The 10,609-nt window shown below is 40.1% G+C and overlaps 1 protein-coding gene across 1 annotated transcript in view; it reads left to right on the top strand.

The window, feature by feature from the left end:
- The window catches only part of DIP2B (disco interacting protein 2 homolog B), a 303,697-nt gene that overhangs the window by 265,267 nt on the left and 27,821 nt on the right, over positions 1-10,609 (top strand). Inside the window, exons 24-28 of the mRNA XM_007937807.2 lie at positions 1,104-1,213; positions 1,331-1,411; positions 4,750-4,873; positions 6,841-6,962; positions 8,796-8,907. Of these exons, the coding sequence (XP_007935998.1) occupies positions 1,104-1,213; positions 1,331-1,411; positions 4,750-4,873; positions 6,841-6,962; positions 8,796-8,907 (549 nt within the window). The remainder of the gene's footprint in view (positions 1-1,103; positions 1,214-1,330; positions 1,412-4,749; positions 4,874-6,840; positions 6,963-8,795; positions 8,908-10,609) is intronic.

The following is a 10,609-nucleotide window of genomic DNA, read 5'->3' as shown; positions in this document are numbered from 1 at the left end:
CCTTCAAGGCTCAGGGGTCCAAGATTATCTTCTGTGTCTGTGTTAATTGGTTTCCCTTTTCTTTGTTGAAGAGGGTCTGTGCAATCCTTCTGCCTAGTCCGCCATCTTCGATATTCTCTCCCTTATTTTATCTTTCAAGACGTGCACATGTTTTAAGAATCTGGGCCAGCTGTCTTGTAGAATGTCACATGATCTGAATTTCATTACTTACTTTTAATAAAGCCCCTTTGATACCTGATGAATGTACCCGTCCTCATAGGCAGCAGATATCTTTCCAAACCGGATATTGATGACTGTTAAGCACTCTTTTAAGGTTGTATCATGATTGTTGCAGATGAAACTATTTATCAACAGGGACCCATACAGCCAGCTGTCCCCTCTTCAGAGTGAAACCCCCTCTGACCCCCCCAATTTCCACCCCACTCCCCATCTCTTTCTCCTGTGGCACTATTTTATTTTTTTCTAGCACTTCCAACTATCTGGCATTATTTATTTCATCTATGTACTTGCTGACTGCCTTTTCCCACCAAAAACAAGGTTTGTCTTATTTACTAACATGTTCCCAGTGCTTGGAAGAGTGCTTGGTCAGTGCTGTTGAATGAATATTTGAACAATTTTTGTCAGTCTGGAATGCTTTGGAAATATGCAGCTTGCATTGCCATCTGCAGAGAGGTTTTTTCCCCCTACTTTTATTGTGGTGAAAAAATACACACCATGACATTCACCAACATAACTGCTTCCACATTTATAGCTCAGGGACATTGATGACATTTTTCATGTTGTGCCACCATTGTTGCTATCCATTTCCAAAATATTCCACCAGCATTAGCATAAGCTCAGTACTCCACAAACAAAATCTTCCCTTTTCCCGTTCTTTCCTGAGCCTGTTAACTACTAACAATCTTTCATACGTATATATATATAATTTATTTATTTTTCTTAACCTATCTAGTCATTTTCCCTCCCCACTCTTCCCCACCCATTCGTGGTAACCAACAAAGAAAATTTGCTTCCATATATAAACCTTTGCTAGACTTTTTATAACTGTGGACTCATATAGTATTTGTCCTTTGCATGGAGCTGAATGTTGCCTTTCCTTGCAGGTGTAGGCCCTGCTTCTGTTATGGTTGGGAATCTGGTTGCTGGAAAACGCATAGCACAAGCTGCAGGAAGGGATCTTGGGCAAATTGAAGAGAATGATTTAGTAAGGAAGGTAAGTGTTCCAGAGTGTTGGCTCTTTACAGACAAGTGAAGGACAGGTAGGAAGTGCATTATACAACTTTTAAAAATTTGCTGATCTTGATTATTTTTTTCTGCTTTATGACTTCAGCACCAGTTTCTGGCAGAGATTTTACAATGGCGAGCCCAGGCAACTCCTGACCATGTCCTCTTCATGCTGTTAAATGCCAAGGTATTAAAAACTCCATTGTACATTTTATCAAGTCGACTACTGTGGGAATATCTCAGGCACTCCTGATGGATTTCTTTCATCAGAAAACATTCTGTATTGTCAACTCTGAGGAGGAAGTTACATTATATATTGCTTCTCCTTGTTCTGTCATATGAGGATAAATTGCTCAGTCACTTTCAGGTTGAAATGACACCTCCTAGGGTATTTTTTAATGCTGTCTCTCCTTGTGTTACAGTCAGATATTCTTTATTCAATTCTGATAGGGAGTCATGGGGCAAACACTACAAATACACAGATACACAGATGTATAGAATTCATTATATCATACAACTTTTTATCCAATTTGGCTTTTAATTCTTGGATCTCTTCTTGGGGTGGGGAGGGGAATGGCTTTGGAGTTATAGTTTAGAAAGCAAAGTTAATTCATTCTAGTGCACCTTAAATGATTTATTGTTAACAGCCAAAAAGCAAATTGGAAAATATACAAGGGTATGTTTAACTCTTGGTTAATACTGTATTTTTTCAGTCATACGTTCTGGGGAGTCTACTGAGCTTTGTTTGTTTTAATGACTTGAGTCTCAGGCTAAAAATACTGTGATCGTGCTGTGTCACAGAAGATCTCATCAGCAGGGGGAAGACTGCAAGGCCTATTGAAGTCTCCAAGGAGACTTATCCAGACTGCCCAACTCGCTAGATTCTGATGCACATTTATACCTCTGAGAATTCATGCAGTGATAGAACGTCATGATGGGGATGTGCTGTGCATCTTAGAAGGAAAAGTCATTACAAATCTTAAGAACCACTGCCCTGTGGTAGAATACTTGAGGACTTTCTGCTCTACTTCTACATGAAGTAGGTTTCTCTTCTTTAGGATCCTTAGGTTTCGTTAAGAAGATGTCAACCCAATTTATTTCCCCATGCCATTCCCAAGTTTGACTACAGTTAAAGTTACGGTCTAGTACCCAGATATTTGTTAGTGAGCACAAGTCTCAAATTGGTACTTGGTTAGAGAAAGAATACATATGGATTATGGACATGCCTGAAGGACACAGAGTCCATCTGTTCTTCTGCACATTCTAATATTTTATCTGCATTAGCCCAGATCACCAGAAAGCTCAGTAACCATATGATATTGTTACCTCACAGCCAGAAAACTCTTTTTACTGAACTTTGGTTTACTGCTGTAACACGAACCAAAAAGAGCAGTGTTAAAAGAAATGGCCTTATGCATTTAATACTGAATTTAGCCAAAGGAATATTCATTTTAATGTGATAACCTTAACAATGTCCAGCAATCCACAATTAGCTAGATAAATTATGTCATATAAACATGATGAGATACTTACTATGCAGCCATTCAGAGCCATGTGGTAGAAGAATGTTTGATGATCCAGAAAATATTGATAATGTGGAAGTGGAAAAAAATAGGATGTGAAACCTTAATAATTGAGTACTTACTGGGATACAAGTAAGTTCTGAGGGCTTTTATTAGTAGTTCATTTTAAGGTTGAGGGAACAGAGGCACGGAGACACAACTTTTCTGAGTTCACAGAGCTAGTATGTGGTAGGGCTAGGAAATGAGTTCTTTTCTTTCACTTGAACCAAACTAGCTTCAAAGCTTATGTTCATAGCCAGTGCACTGTACAACCTCTTGACAGATAGTATAATATGATGTCATTTTTGTTTAATAAAAAATGTACATGTGAATTTATATAGAATACATGCTCATTTTTAGAAGACCTGAAGAATATACACCAAAATGTTGAAGTGCTGTGTCTGTTTGAGGGAGCTCGGATGGTGAAGTGTATAAAGCATTTGGCTGCTAATCCATGGTTAGAACCCACCAGCCACTCCCTGAGAAAAAGTAAGGCAGCCTGCTTCCAGAAGGATTTACACCTTGGAAACCTGGTGGGATTGCTATGAGTTGGAATCAACTCTATGGCAGTAGGTTTTTGGATATCTATTTGAGAGAATTGTATTTACTTATCTATATTTTCCAAATTTTCTATACTGAACATGTCCTATTAATATTCTTTTTTAAAAAAGAAACAGTTCAGTAAAACTTGTGTTTATGGTGAGATTTTTATGAACTATAAAGTTAGAGTAATTAAGACAGTATGGTATTGGCTCAGGAGTCAAAGAACAACCATCTGGAATACCATTTGTCATTATCCAGTAAGGTTGAAGATAGGCCAGTGACCCAGTGATTACATTTCTAGCAAAACCCAAATATTTATACTAAGACACGTAGACAAGCATGACAGTGGCCATCAGCAGAATGGAAAATACATTGCCATATGTTCATACAGTGAAATAATATTCAGCTGCAAAAGTGAATGAGCTGCACCTGTGAACGGCACCATACATGACTCTTAAAATAATGTTGAGTGACAGAGCAAAGCACAAGAGTGCATACAGTACAGTTCCATTTATGTGAAATTCAAAAACAAGAAAACTAAACTTTTGAGATACAAACAGGGATGCTAAAAATATAAAGAAAAGGAAATCGGTGATTATCATTAAAAAAAAGTCAAAGTCATGGTAACCTGTGGAGGGAACAAAGTATGTGAGCAGGGGGACACATGGACTGCTTGCGAGCTGCTGGCAGTACCGTGCTGGTTCTTACATAGATGCTTGCTTTATAGTTTTTCATTAAGGTTTGCATTTATATTTTATACACTTTCCCTTATGTGTGTTATATTTTACAAGGGGAAAAAAAAGATTAAGAAAACAGTCCAGTAAAATTAAATCAGTAATAAGAATATTTATGAAGACCCACAGGAGAAATTATTCTCAGGACAAGGAACAGTGGGCTATCTTCTAATCTCCTAATCTTTATTATTAGCTAGTGAACTCTTGATTCATTGTAACTACTTTTATTTCTGTTTTTGCTGTTAGAAAGCTCAGAGTGTCATTTTTGTTTTATGCTCAGGAAATGTACGTGAACACATGGCCACTAACCATCATGGCTGACCTCACCCACAGCTTCATCTTACTTTTATTTCCCTTATTTTCCTTCTATGTTTTTCTCCTCACTTAAAAAATTAAAAATTTATACATATTTTTAAGCTGCCATATATATGAATGACTATAAATAAATATGTTTGATCTAAGTTAATGTTGCTATTCCCTAAGTACCAACAGACATTGGAAAGGAAAAGGAATTCCACACGTCTTTTGGTACAATTCTACGGCAGTTTTCCCTGGAATTAGTAACTTGCTAAAAAAACTAATCTACCAAGGCACAAGCTTTTCATGTATGATATCAAATTGGCTATGCTTGTTACTATTTGATTTCCTTGCTGAAGTTTGACGTGCTTATTTTCTTTTGTTCAAAGGGAACTACCGTGTGCACAGCCAGCTGCCTTCACCTTCATAAGCGAGCAGAGAGGATTGCATCAGTTCTTGGTGATAAGGGTCATCTGAATGCAGGAGACAACGTGGTGTTACTTTATCCACCTGGTAAGTACTGGGTTAGTAGAGTAGACTTTAAGCTCCATTACTAGACTACAAACGGTAAGCAGACAGGAACTCAACACTGTCATGCGTGGCCAGGTAGAGTGTGCACTCCCCAACTCCAGGAGCACCACCATGTAGATGAAAATGCACATCAAGCGCTGCCCCCGAGTTGTGCAGTGCAAGGACTCTGTGGGACCATTCCATCGTTTTACTCTTGTATCCCACCATCTAGCACAGTGCCTGGCACATGAAAGGCACTTAGGACACATTAAATGAATGAGTGCAGGCTTCAGCTGCCTGCCTTCTGGAAAGCCTCAAAACAGACGCTTTGTTTCTAGGAGTGCTCAGGAGTGGGTCCGTTACATCCGGTTTCCGAAAGAACATTTGCTTGAACTCTGTTGACTTAACATTCTTCATATGGTGATTGATGTTTAGTATTCCTTTGTTACTGCTATTTTCATCTTTCACGTTCTGATTCAACAATGTGGTGTTGCTTTATCCACCTGGTAATCATCGGATTCATAGGCTAGATGTTAACCTCTTCATAGTAAGAGGAGCTCAGAATTATTTGGTGATAGTTTGGTGTCAGTCTTATTAAAAATTTCAGGTGAAATATGTGAGTTGTCCCTTCCTTTATTTCTTCTGCCAACTAACTCACTCATGCATCCATTCTTCTTTTGGTCTTTTACACCCTTTACTTCATTTTACTCTCTGATTCCTATTATATTATTTTATTTACATCAATACTTTAAGATTTCTTAGTAGGTCGTCTGGTACAGAAATCCCTCCCATGGTGTTCCTGTTAGATTGTGTTCCATCTTTCAGTTAGACATTGCGGTCTTCACAGTGAGTTGCATTTTGCCTGCCTGAAATTTCCACCCGTTGATAAAGTGATTGACTTCATCATAAGTATAACTGAACTTCACACAGAAGCCTTCTAAGTATTAAAAGAAAGCTCAAGTGTTCTTCGTTCCTCTTCCCCTCATTCTTTTACTTTCCAAGTTAAGCATCCCCAGTTTATGTAGTTATTTCTCTTCTAAGTTGTGGTATCAGGACTTGTTCCCACTTTCCTGGCAGTGTTTCTTGGATCCTATTCCTGGTGTGCCTTCAGCAGTTGAGAGTTCAGTGGGCCTATTAATTTCCTGTGCCCTTTGGTAGTGTAGAGCCTAAGGCACTTGACTGCTAACCAGAAGGCTGGCAGTTCAAACCCACCAGCCACTCCTCAGAAGGAAGGTTGGGCAGTCTACTGCCATGGTGATACTGCCTCAGAAACCCAAGGAGGGATTGCTATGAGTTGAGTCTGACTCGAGGGCACATAACAACAACATTACCTTCCTGGAGTCTCTAGGGGGGTGCAAATGGTTAATACACTTGGCTGCTGAAAGAAGGATTGGCAGTTCAGAGTTTACCCAGAGGTACCTTGGAAGAAAGGCCTGGTGATGTGCTTCCAAAAGCTCAGACATTGAAAACCCTGTGGGGCACAGTTCTGCTCTGACACACATGGGGTCCCCGTGAGTCAGAATTAACTCAGATGGGTGTTACTTTCCAAGTTTTTTAATACTACAATTCTGTTAAGTCAGTTCTACTTCATCATCAGAGCCTTATATGGTGGTGGTAGTGGTAGTTTTCTACCTAAATGTAGTGCCACAGTTTTGTTTGTTTGTTTTTTTCCTCAGTCTTATATTGTAATTTCAACCCTTTGTTCCATCCTGCAGGTATCTGTTAGTCCTGAGTTCTTTATTATTACTTATTCTTGACTTCATTTTTATTTTATTTTACTTGTTTTATATGCTTCCTTCAGTTCCTTCTTAATTTTTAAAATTTCTTCACTGGTATCTTACTCAGTTATGATGTAAATAACCCACCTGACACATGATTTAGTCGACTCGTTTTAGAAGATCTGCCTCTTAGTTTTTCAGGATACAAAGCAACTACAGGACCCTCCTGACACAGTCCTCTGTGCCTTGCAGGAATCGAGTTAATCACTGCCTTCTACGGCTGCCTGTATGCAGGGTGCATACCTGTGACAGTCCGACCACCCCATGCTCAGAACCTTACGGCCACACTGCCCACTGTCCGAATGATTGTTGATGTAAGTACAAAGTGTATTTTGTCTTGTCCTCAGCTCATAAAATCCAGGTTCAGGCGACTAATGATCCTTACTAATTTTTCAGTTTTATTGAGTCAGAAAGTCAAATTTGTCCCCTGAAAACTACCTCATTTCCTTAATTATCATTACTCATTATTTAGGAGTAAACTTTGGTAAAGTAGTTATTGGGAGCTCTGGTAGCATAGTGCCTAAGGCACTTGACTGCTAACCAGAATGCTGGCGGTTCAAACCCACCAGCCACTCCTCGGAAGGAAGGGTGGGCAATCTACTTCTCTAGTGATACTGCCTCGGAAACCCAAGGAGGGGTCGCTATGAGTTGGGTCCAACTCGACGGCACATAACAACAACAACAACAACAAAGTAGTTATTGGTGAGATACGGAACTATTTGCATTTATCGTGAACATCAAAGTGTTGAAACTTGGGTTTTTGTTTGTTTTTGCCCTCTTTTTGAAAAATGCTGTCTGCCTGATATTTTTTCTGTACAGTAACCAAGGCAACTTCATGTTCCAAGCTCCAAATTGCCCCCAGCGTCAGTCACTTACATTTTTGATTTGTAAATCTGCCTGGTACCGTATTAAAAGGTGTCCAGGGGGTTGCTTTTCCTTGCCCTGGAGGCAGTAGAAGTGTCTACAAAATGAAAAAACAAACCCACTGCCATCAAGTCAATTCCAACTCATAGCAACCCCCTTTGGGTTTCCAAGGTGGTAAATCTTTACGGAAGTAGATTGCCCTGTCTTCCTTCCATGGAGTGGCTGGTGGGTTTAAACTACCAACCTTCCAGTTAGCAGTCAAGTGCCTTAAGCACTGCACCACCAGAGCTCCTTAGAAGGGACTACAGGATATGAGAATTGAGGAAACTTAGATACATCTATATTGCATCATGTCCTGATGTACTTGGAAGCAAAGGGCAGTCATGGCCAGTGTACTGTTAAAAAAAAAAAAAAAAAACCTCACTGCCATCAAGTCATTTCTGATGACTCATAGCGACCCCTCCTTGGGTTTCCGAAGCAGTATCTCTTCAGAAGTAGATTGCCCAGACTTCCTTCCGAGGAGTGGCTGGTGGGTTTGAACCACCAGCCTTCTGGTTAGCAGTCAGTACTATTAGTGTACTGTTAGGTTATAAAATTTCATTTTATGTAACATTTGTTTTTCTATGAACTGTTGCTCTGTCAGCAACTTGGCCTACAGTGTAAAAGCCACGTTCACCTCAGATGACTTTAATACAAAGTTTAATTCAGCAAAATGCCCTTGTTATCTTCTGCAAAGTAGGGCAGAAAAGCAGAGAGGGGAGTTTCTTTCAGTTAATGCAATTTATGTGGGAAGTAGGTCACTTTGCATTTCTCTATCAGTGTGCCAAGAGAATTTCATTCCTGGGAGAGTACATACCTGCATCAGTGTTCTTCAAATTCAGTGTGTATTCTAGGTCTGGTGAGTTTCACTAGCCTGTGGCAAACACTAACGCCTTCAGAAATGATTATCGGATTCCCCTGATTCACTGAGTAGTGCCAAATCCTTATCTCTGTTATCTTTATGAAATCAAGAGATTTCAGGGTTCCATAATGTAATTTTGACTACAGAGTAATCACTAGCGTGAGCAAAACTGCAAAAACAATTTTGTTTCAAGTCCAGAATCCAGAATTCTGAGACAATTAAGTGTTACACATTTCCAGAAGGAGAAACTGGCCTCTTTTGCCCTGTGTGTGTACTTTGAAAACTGATATACTGCCCTCTCCAGTGTGGTGCGTGAGAGGCTTTGAGCAGCAGCCAGAGCCATGGTGTCACACTGGGGTTAAGCCTCAATTTTGTTTTCTAGGTCAGCAAAGCAGCCTGTATTCTCACCACTCAGACCCTAATGAGGCTACTGAGATCCCGAGAAGCAGCAGCAGCTGTGGATGTGAAAACCTGGCCAACCATCATTGACACAGGTGAGAGGGAAAGTTCTCCAGCACTGGTGCAGGAACAAGAATGTACCTGAGGCTTCCTAACTTCTTACACCTGAGATGTTTACACAGCTCTTGTGCTGTCACACGGTTCCACCCACTAAGACAAAGGCAAAACTTAATATCCAGTCAATTTGCATTACCAGACTGGATAGTACCACAGCCCAGGTCCCAAGAACATATCACAACACTCTTTAAATAAGAAGTGTCTTACTGTTGGCATTGTCAGGAGATGCTTAGATTTTTGTATTGGATGAGACCTGTACATGAAGGGCCATAGAGAATGCTGGGAAGATCTGATCCTTGCCTTCTAGATGTGATGTCATTGAAACCAGGGCATGGAACAGATTCATTCCAGTTCAGCCCACCTGTGGAGAGTTTGCCTTTCCACCCAGAGATACTGAATCAGAATCTACATTTTAACAAGATCCCCAGATGAATTTTTTTTTTTTTTTTATGATTTGGGTAAAACTTTATAGAGCAAATTCACTTTCCATACAGCAGTTCACATACGCATTGTCTGATGACATTGACAGTTTATCCCAGTGCAACACCTCCCCTCCCACTTCCTCCTGATAGTTACCTCTTCCCTGTGTCCATCCCTCCATGCACTCCTACCCCCTGAACTGTCTCCCTGTGCATAAACAGCCCTTCTTTCTCCCATGATTAGTCTCTCCAAGGGATGTATCTACCTCAGGTACATGTTCAACTCTTATGCCTGTCTTTTATTTGGCTGGAAGCCACAGGTGTGGGGTCAATTCCAGACCTGAAGGGCAGCTAGTGGCTATAGTCTCAGTGGTTCCACCAGGCTCTATCAGACCAGCAAAGCTGGTCTCCCTTTTTTTTTTTTTTTTCCTTTCCCAACGATTTTGACTTTTGTTTCACATTGTTCTCCCTCTCTATCCAGGATCTCCTGCATAGATCCCTCTCTGAGTGGCTGACGTGGTGGCCAGGCACCATCTAGTTCTTCTGGTCTCATAGTCATATAGGCTGAGGATCCCCCAGGTGACTCTTAGAGATTCCTCAGGTGATGCTCATGTATATCTAAGAATCACCTGGGCGTCTTGTTAAACTATGCGTTCTGATTCAGTATCTCTGGGGTGGAAAGGCAGACTCTCAGCAGGGAGCTGAACCAGAATGAACAGCTTCAAATCACTGGTTGAAACAACATTGAACTGGGAGTCACAAAACTTGGGTTCTAATTCCAGCTTCATTACTTATTGCCCATATAACCTTGACAGAGATTACCCTCTCCTAAAATACTACTTAGCCCTGTCTGACTCACATATTTGTTCAGAAGATCAAATGCAATATTATATGAAGATACTTTGAAAACCATGAAGTGTATGAATTTTAGATGGTACTCATACTAAAGACAGAGCTAAGATACAGAGATGTTGGGAGAACCACTGAAGTGTGGAAGAGTGTGGGTTTTAGAGTGAAGCACACGGGAATTTAAATCCTGATGCTTCTATTACTCTCTCACTATTCTTACTAATTTGGACAAAACTGCCCATCAAATTGGGACTATAATAACTACCTAATGAAGTTATAAAGGTTAAATGATGTAATATAAAGGATCTATCGCTTAATTATAATATATCTTTTATTGAGCCCTTACCATGTGCCAGTTTAACATGTGTTACCTAATTTTATTCTCACAACTCTTTTTTTTTTTTTTTTTTTT

The sequence above is a fragment of the Orycteropus afer genome, unplaced genomic scaffold, assembly GCF_000298275.1.
Source record: "Orycteropus afer afer isolate SDZICR_OR568_19922 unplaced genomic scaffold, OryAfe1.0 scaffold00045, whole genome shotgun sequence".
Lineage (NCBI taxonomy): Eukaryota > Metazoa > Chordata > Mammalia > Tubulidentata > Orycteropodidae > Orycteropus > Orycteropus afer.
Note: the sequence above shows the minus strand (reverse complement) of the source record. Positions and strands in the feature narration are given on the sequence as shown.